The sequence below is a fragment of the Mangifera indica genome, chromosome 16 (assembly GCF_011075055.1).
Source record: "Mangifera indica cultivar Alphonso chromosome 16, CATAS_Mindica_2.1, whole genome shotgun sequence".
Taxonomy (NCBI): Eukaryota; Viridiplantae; Streptophyta; class Magnoliopsida; order Sapindales; family Anacardiaceae; genus Mangifera; species Mangifera indica.
In genome coordinates this window covers 3,804,389-3,820,887 of record NC_058152.1, presented here as the reverse complement: position 1 = coordinate 3,820,887, position 16,499 = coordinate 3,804,389, and the positions used below count along the sequence as shown (strand labels likewise).

The window sequence follows — 16,499 nt, the reverse complement described above, 5'->3', positions numbered from 1 at the left end:
TGAAGTGAAATTTTTTTTTAGGAGAAAGCTTCCCACCTTTTCTTTTATTAGATTCAAACATGCAAGAAAGGCCTTTGATTGGTTAGGATAGATAAAATTTATTATAATAATTTATTTTTTATTATTTATTTGATTGATAAATAATAACATATTTTGATAATATTTTATTATCAATGATGATGTGACAGGTAATATAAGAGATAATTTGATTATCACATTTATTTTAAATATTAAATGATTATCAATGTAATATTGATTTTATTATAATTATACAGTTATTTGTTAATTTTTTAGAATAAAAATAATCTTATTTTTAATTAATATAAAAAATATTTTAAAATAATTATACTTAATGATATTTAAATAAAATAATATATTAGTAATCTTTTATTAACTTTAATCAAATATAATAATGATTTATATTTATCAATTTTTACAAAATTTTATCAAAAATAATAATAATTTGTATTCATTAATTTTCTAACTAAATTATCTTTAAATAATTTTTTAATTTTTATAATAAAATATTACTTAAATTAAACTCGCTCAAAAATAAAAGCATAAAAGTTTAATGGATATATTGTTATGCTTATGATCTTTCGTTTAGCCCAAGCCCACTCCATCATCTTCCTTCATTAGTTTCTGGGTTTAGTGCAATTAATTGCAGGTATTATATTCAAATTATATTAAATTAAATATTTGAATGGTGATTGGCTATTTTATCTTTGGGACAAAATTAATAAATTAATTAATTTTTTTTTCCCAAAAAGAATGTGTAATTTCTGGTAAGAGCATATGGGAGAAATTTTTCTTTCTTCCTTGGATAATGATTGAAGACGGCAAAATATATGAATAAATTACCCCAAGGCTTCTAGCAAGGTTCGTCCACGGAGGGTGAGTCAAGGCCTCAGATCAAACTAAAAGGTATAATCGATAGACAATAGATAAACATTTCTGTATTATCCCTTATTAGTTCCAAGGGACAAAGAAGATTAGGTTAGCTGAAAGATGATTATCAATTTAAAAACAAAAGGTGTTTTTATCCTTTCAGGATAAGAAGAGGCAGAGAAAATGTCTTAAACTAATGTTTGACTATCAAGCGTTATGATGTTAAAGTAACTCAGGTTTTCTTTGTTATTTAAGTTTCAAAAGTATTGTTCAACTATTTATTTTTATTAGTAAATATTTTTTATAGAAGAGATTTTTCTTGATTTCGCACATCCCTTTTTTTATGAAAAATGAATTTCTAGTTAAATAAGGGACAGTTTTAGCTGTTAACAACATCAAATCATTCTAGCCTCAAAGCAATTGTAACATTGTTACGATGAGACAGTCATTGATGATGATGATAGGAGAAACATCAATGTTATATTTGATTTTTGGAAAACTTATTAAGGCTTGATTGAAAAGGGATGACCGTGATAAAAAGGGACAAAGAAGAAGAAGAAGAAAGGGAAAAAGAGGAAATAAAAAGATTAGGGAAAAAAATTAAAAAAAAAAAAAGTTTATGCAAAATAACTTTTTAGCCAATTCATGTAATGACTGATTATCCACAAGATTTTCTTTAAATGTAATATAATCTCTCTCTATATGGTAATTAATTAATATCTAATTTCTTATTTAATAATCCTCCACATCAGTCCTTGTCTATATAAAATATCAGATTTTTTTTTGGTGCCTGAGAGGCGAAGAAATGAGCAACGTAAAACCCAAGAAGAGCAACCAACCGGGCATATTCAGCAGATGCTTGAGGGCATCAAAAAGGATGTTAATGAAGGCGAGGGAACTGTATGTGGAGGGGATGACTGACTGTTCGGAGATGATTGCTTTCGGGACGGCGATGGGGTGTCCATGGGGTCAAGTCAACATGGGTTTTTTGCCCCGGAGTTACAGCGTTAACCCGTCAAAATCATCGAGCAATAACGAGGATTTGAGAGAGCTCGTTAGAGCTGCTTCTTCAAGGAGTCTAGGCAATAGAATTGAATCGGATAGTCTTCAGGGACAAGTACAGGTGAGTAAAAGTGGATCAAGTAAAAAGATAATGCCAATGCCGAGGAGCTATATTGTTGCTCTTGGGAGAATTGATGAAGAACATATCTGTGAGTTTGAAGACGATCGATGATGTCAAAGTGAAGATGAATAGTGATTTATTTCAAACATATTGAGATATATGTCAACAGTGATCATTGTCTACTTTCTTTTGTTTCCAGTTTCTGCAGTTCTTCATAAATAGTTGAATTGAATTTTAGTTTGGCCTTGTGATTTGAGGTTGTTTGTGATTATATCTAAAGTCATGGAATCCTTTTAATCAAAAATCGGTAAAACCCAAATTCAATAACTGATTACACACTAAATTGGGTAAATAAAAACTTTTATCTTGATTTGATGTCAGCTGATCTCCAACTCAAGCGCTCCGGAATTCTACATTTTAACAAAGTCAAGTTATCTCTTGGGGAGATAAATTAGCTTTTATTCCCTTGTATTCCATTGCTTTCATATGAGCAATCAAAGTTTGTTCTTGGAGACTTCCGTTGTCTGTAACGTCGAGGCTTAGCCAGATAATCTAACCCGGATGGCGAAAATCAATAATAAAGACTAGACTCACTGTTTAGGGGAAAATGAATTTATAACGATATAATCAAGTAGAAATGAAAATATTATTTTAGTGTATACACACACATCTATTAATGTTAAGGCCATTGAGATTAACATTTTCTTTCTTTAAAGGCCAAAAGACTTATTCCCACCTAAGGTTTGATGAATTTTCAAACTGGTTTTTTGTTAAGTATCGAAACTCTAAATTCTCATTCGTAAATTATTAAAATTAATAAAATCATTTACTTTTAAGGGTAAAATAATCATTTAATCAGTAATATATTGAAAATAATAAAATTTTATTGTTTTTTCATTTTAATTTAAAAAACTAATATTTTTTTCTATGATTAAACTTTAAAAAACTACATTTTTCTTCTATTAAGTTTTTATTTTGCCGACGCTCTCTCTTTAGAGTGACTGGATTAGACCTCCTCCATCACGATGAAAATGATGTCTCTAAAGTAAACTGTTTTATTGTTGTAAATTTTGTCAACAAATATTCCCAATTTAATTCTTCTTTCTCGTGTTTTATCATGTAAAACTCTCTCAGTGACAACTTCAATTTGTAACAAAAAGAATAAAAGTTATTTATTTATTAAATACTTCTATTATCTAAATACTAATTCGGGAATTTGAATAGTGTATATGAGAGTATTTAAACTAAATTGTTGTCAATTTAACCATTGCATCTCTAAGCATAGTAACTTAGAATATTATCTAAATAAAATTATCTATTATTAGAGTTAGGAGGGCGGGGGACAACTATTTAACTCTAAAATATAAAAGCTCTAGATTGTAGGGGCAAAAAAGTAATTCTTTTAATTAAGTTAGGGAGAAAACTATCCGTTTTCAAAATTATGGTAGAAAATAGATAAATTTTTATTTTTTTAAATAAAATCTTTAAATAATATTTTTAACTTTAATAATACAACAAAATTTAACAGATGAATAGATATTTGAATTTTTAAAAATAGTTGTAAGAGTTTGAGAATGTATTAAACTTTGGGTGAGAATAAGTCTTTTGGCCATGTTTTTAACTTGTTTGGTCTAGCAGTTTGTTGGATGAATAGGAGATAACGTTCTGTGGCTTCATCATCTTCTAAAGCAGAATACATGACATTGACACATGTTAGCTAAGAAGCTATGTGGTAACGTAGGTTGTGTATAGAGCTTGGTTTCAAGCTTGATGCAGTAAAGATAAGGTGCGACAAGAGGCTATTTATTTAGCTGAAAATCCGTCATTACAGATGGTGGAATAAAAAGTAGTGTTGTTAGAGAAGATTGACATAACAAATGAACAATGCAAACTTCCTAACAAAAGTGGTAAGTTTGGAGAAGTTTACAAAGTGTGTTGTTAAGGTTGGTTTTCTTCGTGCGAAATACTTGTCAAGTGGGAGATTGTTGGAATTGGAAACCATTTTATCAATAAGATTCGACACACATGAGTCCTGCTTATTACTTTTTAGGATTATATAATAATTCATTAATAAATACAATATTTTTTTGTATCAGTGATATAAATACATTCATTGTAAAGAGAAAAACGAAGAAATATTGAAATAACATTAACTTCCCAGGACATAATCCCTTTTTTTAAACTGAATTAAAATAAATCATGTTTTCCCTTTTTTTATTGTTTATATTAAACTGAATGTAATTGTTTACTTTATTGATTCTGCAGGGTCTATAGTATGTTCAATTTTTCACTAGATATATTGAAAATTTACCAGGAAAAGGCAGATTTCATTTCCATTATGCCAATTGATTGGATATAGGAACAATAGATGCAGCCCATTTATGAGTTTTCAGTTTAGCAATTTGGGACCGACTCACTGCCTTGATTTTGTCTTCCATGATGGGTTATCTGTTTCGTAATGACCTCCAGAAACTAAATATGAAAACCATCGTTGTGTGACACAAAAATAACACGTAGAACTCCATTTTCATAGTCACAAAATTTGTTTCATCAATCTGATTGCCTGAGAAGCACAAATTTTTACAAAGAAGAAAACATGCAATAGTAAACATTTGTGTAATTCTGCAGTATAATGAGAAAATGTATCTTCTGTCCTTACCATCTTGTGCAAAATGAGACAAAGATGGCCCATGTGATTGCCTATGTAACTTAGGACTAACTTGGCAACTTAAAATACATAAATCACCAGCACCATGAACATCTGTACCAGCCATGGAAGTAGTCCAAACCAAGCTCTTCCTCTTCTGTCTTTCTTAGCCATAATTGGAATTCAAATCCTTTCAGCAGTTGAAACTTATGAATAATTGGACAAAATGAAAGAGCAAATCCATAAGCAGAACTTTGCTTGGACCAACTACTGCAATTTGGGGTATGTCTATTTGATTTTTCTAGTGCTTTTACTGAGGCCTATGGTTTCACTGTCGGCCATCAAGTATTTGCCCGGACTTTTAGGTTTCCTTCCCTTCAAGCTTGAAACTGGGTGAGTTTGCCGTTCAATTTCACATATATTGTTTCACTTCATGGATTCATTAATCTCTTTGGAATTATCAAAGGAGAATATATAAGAAATTATAAGTACTTTTATCTTTAACAACTAGTACAGTGTTTTTATATAGATACATTGGCGTGGATGAGAACCAAGATGTTCAGCTTTTCTACTATTTTATAGAATCTGAAGGAAACCCAAGTGAGGATCCCTGGTGCTTTGGCTTACTGGAGGCCCTGGTTGCTCCGCCTTCTCCGGACCTGCCTTTGAGATAGGTGTTTCTTAGTCTCATTTTTTGCCACTTTTGGTTTCTCTGAATATGACAAACTTTTTGATGCATTTTATATGCACACAGGCCCTATGCGGTTTAACATTGTCAAGAATAATGGCAGCTTACCAACCATGGCCCTGCATCCTTATTCATGGACAAAGGTGCAGAAGATTTGGTGACCGATTGAGCAATGAAACTTATTTTGATTATTTTTCGTTGTATTTTGTGATTTCTAGCGGACTATTTGATGCATTTCCAGGTTTCCAGTATAATCTTCCTCAATGCACCGGTAGGCACCGGATTCTCCTATTCGAGGAGCCTGCAAAGTTCCAAGACTGGAGACACAAAGTTTGCAAAACGAGGTTACGAATTTCTGAGAAAGGTGTGAAAGTCTTAAGATAATGGATGATTATTCCTTGCACTTGTAATGTTGATAAATCATTTTCTCAAATTAGTCTTGGTTGGCTACACAGTGGTTCCTGAGACACCCAGAATTTATTAGAAATCCCCTCTATGTTGCCAGTGACTCGCATTAGGGAAGGATTGTTCCGATCATTGCTAGTAAAATATCAGCAGGTAATTTGAATAGTTCTCTTCTCAATTCCCCATTTCTTCTTGATTATGGCCAATTTCAAAGATCATTATGACTCCGCAGGCACTGAAGTTGGGCATCAACTACCAATCAATCTCAAAGTATGTGTTCTTTTATCTTCAATATTTACCGTATTGCTTGGTGTTTTTCATTTCTTCCTCCAATAACATGCCCACAAACTGGTTCAGGGTTATGTGCTGGGTAACCCAGCAAAAGATTCAAAATTTGATGACAATTCAAAAGTTCCATTTGCCCATCATCGTATGGTACTTATTTCTGATGAACTCTACCAGGTTAAGTTTTAACTTCCTTTCAGATTACATGAAACTTTACAGTCAGATGTTAGCTTAGTTCCATGCAGTTAGAAGAAAGTACAAAATTGTGCATTTCTCTTAGTCGGCGAAAAGGAATTGCAGAGGAGAATATGTAAAATTAGACGAGCAGTGTACAATGTGCAAAGGATCTTGAAGCTATCCATGAGGTGCACACGCTAATATGTTTTCTTAATATCTGTTCTCTTTTGTTGGTTCCATTAACAATTTTCCCTGTTGTAGTGCACTAAAAGAGTGAATCAAGCACACATCTTGGAGAGAAAGTGCACTCCAATCTCAAGGAAACTAAATAAAATGGATGCCCATTATCACAGAGATCTCCTGGAAGAACACGATGAATCCTTGTTTATTATGCCTGTTGATCCTCAGTGCAGGGTAAACCCTTCTCTGCTATCATAACCAACATAACTTTTGAACAAATGAATGCAGATGACTTTCTTTCATGCGTCAATATTTCAGTACTACAATAACTATCTTTGCAACAAGTGGGCAAATGATATCAATGTCCAGAAGGCGCTTCGCATTTGAATGGTAAGGAGCAGCACTCTGAAATAATCATCATCTTTCTGGGAAACAAGAAGTGTAATTTTTATGACGACATTCAGGGAACAATCAAGGTATGGATAAGGTGTAACAGAACCTTAGATTACAAACATGATGCCAAGAGTCTTTTGAGCTATCATCAACATCTTAATTCGAGAGGCTACCGAGCTCTAGTGTACAGGTTTTATATTTCCAGCAAATTACTTTCCAGTTTCCACCCTTTACAAAAGAAGAGTCAAACTCAATAAGATCTATCATGAGTGGACTCAAACTCAATGAGATTTATAAGTTACATTCTTCACATAAAGATGCAATTTTTGAACATCTTCATAAGTATCTAAATATCCTTCCAACTATTCCTTAATTGTCTTTTAACAATTTATGTATTTAGATTGGATCAATCTGCAATAAGTGAACCCAAATCCAATCAGATTTATTCGAAATCATCACAACCATTACCACATGTTGTGAACTTGAAAGGAATAACAAAATATTCCAAAGCAATTATCAAGGAAATGGTATTGATTATAGGGGTTTTAGTTTCTTGCAAAAGATGAGGATATGCACATTTCACACATTTATATTCATACCGTTGAGTGATGGACAGATGACCTATTTACAATTTACTGAGTGTTTTTTCATTCACTCATTTTCCTATTGGTTGTTTTGCAAGTAAGCAACAAGGTGACAGCATCAAGCCAGCTTATCATCGGAATCGTATTCTAGCATGAGATGCTTGCCACCTCTTTCATTTTATTAAAAAATTTGACCATGAAATATTATCAAAAAAAATTTAAATTCATATTTTTTATATATACAGTTACTCATTGGGAGCATGTTAATTAAAAATAATGGTATGCTTTTCATTAAAATTTAACCGAATAAAAATTAATTTGATAATCTTTTATTTCCTAAAATGAGTAATAAAAAATTCATGTGAGCCAAATAATCCAACAATATATACTATGTTCAGTTTGAATATTCTTTTATTACTAAAAATAAAGTATTATTACAAAAATATATTACCTAAAAAATACTAGTGTAGTAAAAGAATATAACGAGATTATTTTATTTAAATATATTATTTGATATAATTATTATAAAATATTTTTTATTTGATATATTAATTAAAAATAAATTAATTTTTATTCTTAAAAATTAATAAGTAAAAAATACGAGTAATATTATATATATAAATTTTTACGCAAACAATGGCATAAAATTATGTGATTGGATAATTGAAAATTAAGATAAAATAATACCCAATCATATGATAACACATCGTATAAAATTATACACATAGTATTATATATATATATATATATATATATATATATATATATATATATATATATATATATATATATATATATATATATATATATATATATATATATATATATATATATAGTTTGTCAATGATTCACTAAATGTGGTTCAATGAATAGGCATTGCAAGGAGTTTTGGACTGCTTCTATTCTATTAATAAAATCAAACAAATCTTGATCTACCTTGCCTAGCCTCCTCAACAAAAATGATTTTAGATCACATGTTCTTCACTTGTTAGGGTAGCAAGAAAATAAGACAACTGTTATAGCAAATAGGGAAATTATTAAATTAATTTTTTTAGAAATATTAAAAATAATTTTACAGTGAAGTGAAAATTTTTTTTAGGAGAAAGCTTCCCACCTTTTCTTTTATTAGATTCAAACATGCAAGAAAGGCCTTTGGTTAGAATAGATAAAATTTATTATAATAATTTATTTTTTATTACTTGTATTTATTTGTTTGATTGATAAATAATAACATATTTTAATAATATTTTATTACAATAATAATGTGACAGATAATATAAAAAATAATTTGATTATCACATTTATCTTAGACATTAAATGATTATTAAAATAATATTGATTTTATTATAATTATATATTTATTTATTAATTTTTTAGAATAAAAATAATCTTATTTTTAATTAATATAATAATTAATATAAAAAATATTTTAAAATAATTATACCTAATAGTATTTAAATAAAATAATATGTCAGAATCTTTTATTAATTTTAATTAAATATAATAATTATTTATATTTATCAATTTTTACAAAATTTTATTAAAAATAATAATAATTTGTATCCATTAATTTTCTAACTAAACTATTTTTAAATAATTTTTTAATTTTTGTAATAAAATATTATTTAAATTAAACCAGCCCAAAAATAAAAGCATAAAATTTTAATGGATATATTGTTATGCTTATGATCTTTCGTTTAGCCCAAGCCCACTCCATCATCTTCCTTCATTATTTTCTGGGTTTAGTGCAATTAATTGCAGGTAATATATTCAAATTATATTAAATTAAATATTTGAATGGTGATTGGCTATTTTATCTTTGGAACAAAATTAATAAATTAATTTATTATTTTTTTCCCAAAAAGAATGTGTAATTTCTGGTAAGAGCATACGAGAGAAATTTTTCTTTCTTCCTTGGATAATGATTGAAGAATAAATTACCCAAGGGCTCCTAGCAAGGTTCCTCCAGGGAGGGTGAGTCAGGGCCTCAGATCAAGCTAAAAGGTATAATTGACAGACAAGAAGTAAACATTTCTGTATTATCCCTTATTGGTCCCAAGGGACGGATAAGATTAGGTTAATTGAAAAATGGTTATCGTTTCAGGACACAAGATGCTCTTATCCTTTTAAGATAAGAAGGTATAAAGAAAATGTCCTAAGCCAATGTTCAACTCTTAGGCGTTATGATGCTAAAGTAACCCATGTTTTATTTATTATTTAAGTTTCAAAAAGTATCTCTCAAATATTTATTTTTATTAGTAAATATTTTTTTATATATTATCGGAGTTAAAGACCTTAAAAATTAAGACATAATAAAGATATTAATTTAAATTTGAAAATTCACTATATTCTATTAAAAAAATCTTTTATAATTTCGTTAATAGATTATGAGAGATTGTTAGTTCTTAAGACGAATTTAAAACAAATTTGAACATCCAATCATTAACTTTATTTACTTCCCAAAACACATGTAAAATCCTTATTTGTCTATTCTAATGGCACATGGTAAATTCTTTTTTATTGTCCTATGAATGAATGTTTTGTATTTTTATTAAAATTATAAATCCATCTTTAACATTTCATACAAATCTCAACTATTAATAGGTTCTTACCAATTTAAGAAGGTATGACTTAGACTGTTGAAAAATTTTAAAATTCTTATCAAATTATAAACTTAACACTTAAACTCTTAAAATAATATTTCGATCAATCACCAACTAGGATAGAGATACAAGAGTCACAATAAAATAGGAGAATTTGCTCATGATGAGAAGAGAAAAATAAGACAATGCCACGATGAGATCAAGCTAATAAGAGACTTTTCCTGATTCCACACAAATAAATCATTCAAGATAAGAAGGGATAGAGAAAATGTCATAAGCCAATGTTCGACTATTAGGCGTTATGATGCTAAAGTAACCTATGTTTTCTTTGTTATTTAAGTTTCAAAAGTATCGCTTCGCTATTTATTTTTATTAGTAAATATTTCTTATATAAAAAACTTTTCTCGATTCTGCACATTCTTTTTCTATGAAAAATGAATTTCTAGTTAAATAAGAGGCAGTTTTAGCTGTTAACAGCATCAAATCATTCTAGCCACAAAGCAATTGTAACATTGCTGTGATGAGACAGTCATTGATGATGATGATAGGAGAAACATCAATGTTATATTTGATTTTTGGAAAACTTATTGAGGCTTGATTGAAAAGGGATGACCGTGATAAAAAGGGACAAAGAAGAAGAAGAAGAAAGGGAAAAAGAGGAAATAAAAAGATTAGGGAAAAAAATTAAAAAAAAAAAAGTTTATGCAAAATAACTTTTTAGCCAATTCATGTAATGGCTGATTATCCACGAGATTTTCTTTAAATGTAATATAATCTCTCTCTATATGGTAATTAATTAATATCTAATTTCTTATTTAATAATCCTCCACATCAGTCCTTGTCTACATAAAATATCAGATTTTTTTTTGGTGCCTGAGAGGCGAAGAAATGAGCAACGTAAAACCCAAGAAGAGCAACCAACCGGGCATATTCAGCAGATGCTTGAGGGCATCAAAAAGGATGTTAATGAAGGCGAGGGAACTGTATGTGGAGGGGATGACTGACTGTTCGGAGATGATTGCTTTCGGGACGGCGATGGGGTGTCCATGGGGTCAAGTCAACATGGGTTTTTTGCCCCGGAGTTACAGCGTTAACCCGTCAAAATCATCGAGCAATAACGAGGATTTGAGAGAGCTCGTTAGAGCTGCTCCTTCAAGGAGTCTAGGCAATAGAATTGAATCGGATAGTCTTCAGGGACAAGTACAGGTGCGTAAAAGTGGATCAAGTAAAAAGATAATGCCAATGCCGAGGAGCTATATTGTTGCTGTTGGGAGAATTGATGAAGAACATATCTGTGAGTTTGAAGACGATCGATGATGTCAAAGTGAAGAAGAATAGTGATTTATTTCAAAGAAGCAGGGCCTAAGCTCTTTCATATTGAGATATATGGCAACAGTGATCATTGTCAACTTTCTTTTGTTTCCTGTTTCTGCAGTTCTTCATAAATAGTTGAATTGAATTTTACTTTGGCAGCCATAGAATCCTTTTAATGAAAAATCGGTAAAATCCCTAATCTAGTAACTGATTACACACTGAACTGGGTAAATAAAGAGTTTTATCTTGATATGATGCCACCCAATCTGAAACTCAAGCTCTGCTTAAACTCTAAATGGGAATTCTACATTTTAACAAAGTCATGTTTTCTCTTGGGGAGATAAATTAGCTTTTATTCCCTTCTATTCCATTGCTTTCATATGAGCAATCAAAGTTTGTTCTTGGAGACTTCCGTCGTCTGTAACATCGAGGCTTAGCCAGAATAGTCTAGTCTTTATTATTGACGAAATCAATAATAAAGACTAGACTCACTATTTAGGGGAAAATGATTTTATAACGATATAATCAAGTAGTAATGAAAATACTATTTTAGCGTATTTAGTATACATACACATCTATTAATGTTAGAGCCCTTAAGTTTAACATTTTCTTTCTTCTAAGGCCAAAAGACTTAACCCCACCTAAGATTTGATGAAGTTTCAAACTGGTTTTTGTTAAGTATCGAAACTCTAAATTCTCATTCGTGAGTTATTAAAATTAATAAAATTATTTACTTTTAAGGATAAAATAATCATTTAATCAATAATATATTGAAAATAATAAAATTTTATTGTTTTTTCTAGGATTAAACTTTAAAAAGCTATATTTTTCTTCTATTAAGTTTTTATTTTGCCGACGCTTTCTCTTTAGAGTGACTGGAGCAAACCTCCTCCATCACGATGAAGATGATGTCTCTAAAGTAAACTGTTTTATTGTTGTAAATTTTGTCAACAAATATTCCCAATTAAATTCTTCTTTCTCGTGTTTTATCATGTAAAACTCCTTCGGTGACAACTTCAACCTGTAACAAAAAGAATAAAAGTTATTTATTTATTAAATACTCCTATTATCTAAATACTAATTCGGGAATTTGAATAGTGTATATGAGAGTATTTAAACTAAATTGTTGTCAATTTAACCATTGCATCTCTAAGCATAGTAACTTAGAATATTATCTAAATAAAATTATCTATTATTAGAGTTAGGAGGGCGGGGGATGACTATTTAACTCTAAAATATAGAAGCTTTAGATTGTAAGGGTAAAAACGTAATTTTTTTAATTAAGTTAGGGAGAAAACTATCCGTTTTCAAAATTATGGTAGAAAATAGATAAATTGTTATTTTTTTAAATAAAATCTTTAAATAATATTTTTAACTTTAATAGTACAACAAAATTTAACAGATGAATAGATATTTGAATTTTTAAAAATAGTTGTGAGAGTTTGAGAATGTATTAAACCTTGGGTGAGAATAAGTCTTTTGGCCATGTTTTTAACTTGTTTGGTCTAGCAGTTTGTTGGATGAATAGGAGATAACGTTCTGTGGCTTCATCATCTTCTAAAGCAGAATACATGAAATTGACACATGTTAGCTAAGAAGCTATGTGGTAACGTAGGTTGTGTATAGAGCTTGGTTTCAAGCTCGATGCAGTAAAGATAAGGTGCGACAAGAGGCTATTTATTTAGCTGAAAATCCGTCATTACATATGGTGGAATAAAAAGTAGTGTTGTTAGAGAAGATTGACATAACAATGAATAACGCAAACTTCCTAACAAAAGTGGTAAGTTCGGATAAGTTTACAAGGTGTGTTGTTAAGGTTGGTCTTCATCGTGCGAAATACTCGTCAAGTGGGAGATTGTTGGAATTGGGAACTACTTTATTAATAAGATTCGACACACATGAGTCTTACTTATTATTTTTTAGGATGATATAATAATTCATTAATAAATACATTATTTTCTTGTATCAGTAATGCAAATACATTCATTGTAAAGAGAAAAATGAAGAAATATTGAATTAATATTAATTACGCGGACATAATCCCTTTTTTGGGATGAACTGAAATAAATCATGTTTTTTTTTTAACTGTTTATATTAAATTGAATGTAATTGTTTACTTTATTGGTTCTGCAGGGTCTATAGTATGTTCAATTTTTCACTAGATATATTGAAAATTTACCAGGAAAAGGCAGATTTCATTTCCATTATGCCAATTGATTGGATATAGGAACAATGGATGCATGCCATTTATGAGTTTTCAGTTTAGCAATTTGGGACCGACTCACTGCCTTGATTTTGTCTTCCGTGATGGGTTATCTGTTTCGTAATGACCTTCAGAAACTAATTATGAAAACCATCGTTGTGTGACACAAAAATAACACGTAGAACTCCATTTTCATAGTCACAAAATTTGTTTCATCAATCTGATTGCCTGAGAAGCCCAAATTTTTACAGAGAAGAAAACAAGTAATAGTAAACATTTGTGTGATTCTGCAGTATGATGAGAAAATGTATCTTCTGTCCTTACCATCTTGTGCAAAATGAGACAAAGATGGCCCATGTGATTGCCTACGTAACTTAGAACCAACTTGGCAACTTAAAATACATAAATCACCAGCACCATGAACATGTGTAGCAGCCATGGAAGCAGTCCAAACCCAGCTCTTCCTCTTCTGTCTTTCTTAGCCATAATTGGAATTCAAATCCTTTCAGCAGTTGAAACTTATGAATAATTGGACAAAATGAAAGAGCAAATCCATAAGAAGAACTTTGCTTGGACCAACTACTGCAATTTGGGATATGTCTATTTGATTTTTCTAGTGCTTTTACTAAGGCCTATGGTTTCACTGTCGGCCATCAAGTATTTGCCCGGATTTTTAGGTTTCCTTCCCTTCAAGCTTGAAACTGGGTGAGTTTGCCGTTCAATTTCACATATATTGTTTCACTTCATGGATTCATTAATCTCTTTGGAATTATCAAAGAAGGAGAATATATAAGAAATTATAAGTACTTTTATCTTTAACTAGTACAGTGTTTTTATATAGATACATTGGCGTGGATGAGAACCAAGATGTTCAGCTTTTCTACTATTTTATAGAATCTGAAGGAAACCCAAGTGAGGATCCCCTGGTGCTTTGGCTTACTGGAGACCCTGGTTGCTCCGCCTTCTCCGGACCTGCCTTTGAGATAGGTGTTTCTTAGTCTCATTTTTTGCCACTTTTGGTTTCTCTGCATATGACAAACTTTTTGATGCATTTTATATGCACACAGGCCCTATGCGGTTTAACATTGTCAAGAATAATGGCAGCTTACCAACCATGGCCCTGCATCCTTATTCATGGACAAAGGTGCAGAAGATTTGGTGACCGATTGAGCAATGAAACTTATTTTGATTATTTTTCGTTGTATTTTGTGATTTCTAGCGGACTATTTGATGCATTTCCAGGTTTCCAGTATAATCTTCCTCAATGCACCGGTAGGCACCGGATTCTCCTATTCGAGGAGCCTGCAAAGTTCCAAGACTGGAGACACAAAGTTTGCAAAACAAGGTTACGAATTTCTGAGAAAGGTGTGAAAGTCTTAAGATAATGGATGATTATTCCTTGCACTTGTAATGTTGATAAATCATTTTCTCAAATTAGTCTTGGTTGGCTACACAGTGGTTCCTGAGACACCCAGAATTTATTAGAAATCCCCTCTATGTTGCCGGTGACTCGCATTAGGGAAGGATTGTTCCGATCATTGCTAGTAAAATATCAGCAGGTAATTTGAATAGTTCTCTTCTCAATTCCCCATTTCTTCTTGATTATGGCCAATTTCAAAGATCATTATGACTCCGCAGGCACTGAAGTTGGGCATCAACTACCAATCAATCTCAAAGTATGTGTTCTTTTATCTTCAATGTTTACCGTATTGCTTGGTGTTTTTGATTTCTTCCTCCAATAACATGCCCACAAACTGGTTCAGGGTTATGTGCTGGGTAACCCAGCAACAGATTCAAAATTTGATGACAATTCAAAAGTTCCATTTGCCCATCGTATGGCACTTATTTCTGATGAACTCTACCAGGTTAAGTTTTAACTTCCTTTCAGATTACATGAAAATTTTTACAGTCAGATGTTAGCTTAGTTCCATGCATTTAGAAGAAAGTACTAAATTGTGCATTTCTCTTAGTCGGCAAAAAGGAATTGCAGAGGAGAATATGTAAAATTAGACAAGAGCAGTGTACAATGTGCAAAGGATCTTGAAGCTATCCATGAGGTGCACACGCTAATATGTTTTCTTAATATCTGCTCTCTTTTGTTGGTTCCATTAACAATTTTCCCTGTTGTAGTGCACTAAAAGAGTGAATCAAGCACACATCTTGGAGAGAAAGTGCACTCCAATCTCAAGGAAACTAAATAAAATGGATGCCCATTATCACAGAGATCTCCTGGAAGAACACGATGGATCCTTGTTTATGCCTCTTGATCCTCAGTGCAGGGTAAACCCTTCTCTGCTATCATAACCAACATAACTTTTGAACAAATGAATGCAGATGACTTTCTTTCATGCGTCAATATTTCAGTACTACAATAACTATCTTTGCAACAAGTGGGCAAATGATATGAATGTCCAGAAGGCGCTTCGCATTTGAATGGTAAGGAGCAGCACTCTGAAATAATCATCATCTTTCTGGGAAACAGGAAGTGTAATTTTTATGACGACATTCAGGGAACAATCAAGGTATGGATAAGGTGTAACAGAACCTTAGATTACAAACATGATGCCAAGAGTCTTTTGAGCTATCATCAACATCTTAATTCGAGAGGCTACCGAGCTCTAGTATACAGGTTTTATATTTCCAGCAAATAACTTTCCAGTTTCCACCCTTTACAAAAGAAGAGTCAAACTCAATAAGATCCATCATGAATAGACTGAAACTCAATAAGATTTATAAGTTACGTTCTTCACGTAAAGATGCAATTTTTGGACATATTCATAAGTATTTAAATACCTTTCCAACTATTCCTTAACTGTCTTTTAACAATTTATGTATTTAGATTAGATCAATCTGCAATAAGTGAACCCAAATCCAATAAGATTTAATCGAAATCATCACAACCATTGCCAGATATTGTGAACTTGAAAGGAGTAACAAAATATTCCAAAGCAATTATCAAGGAAATGGTATTGATTATAGGGGTTTTAGTTTCTTGCAAAAGATGAGGAT

At 31.0% G+C, this 16,499-nt stretch overlaps 2 protein-coding genes and 1 pseudogene across 2 annotated transcripts; all 3 read left to right on the top strand.

Annotated features, from left to right (window-relative positions):
* The first annotated feature begins 460 nt into the window (after window positions 1–460).
* Window positions 461–6,780, top strand: LOC123199600 (annotated as a pseudogene).
* LOC123198724 lies at window positions 1,653–2,250 on the top strand. Its single transcript, XM_044613484.1, has one exon. The coding sequence runs from the start codon at window positions 1,694–1,696 to the stop codon at window positions 2,120–2,122; it is 429 nt and encodes a 142-aa protein (XP_044469419.1). The 5' UTR covers window positions 1,653–1,693; the 3' UTR covers window positions 2,123–2,250.
* A 4,081-nt stretch (window positions 6,781–10,861) lies between the features above and the next one.
* Window positions 10,862–15,923, top strand: LOC123199599 (serine carboxypeptidase-like 18). The gene is made up of 9 exons (XM_044614630.1): window positions 10,862–11,267; window positions 14,108–14,195; window positions 14,332–14,477; window positions 14,558–14,634; window positions 14,733–14,855; window positions 15,254–15,355; window positions 15,461–15,547; window positions 15,621–15,770; window positions 15,855–15,923. Exons 1-9 carry the CDS (start codon window positions 10,862–10,864, stop codon window positions 15,921–15,923), a joined length of 1,248 nt encoding a protein of 415 aa, XP_044470565.1.
* The last annotated feature ends 576 nt before the right edge of the window (window positions 15,924–16,499 follow it).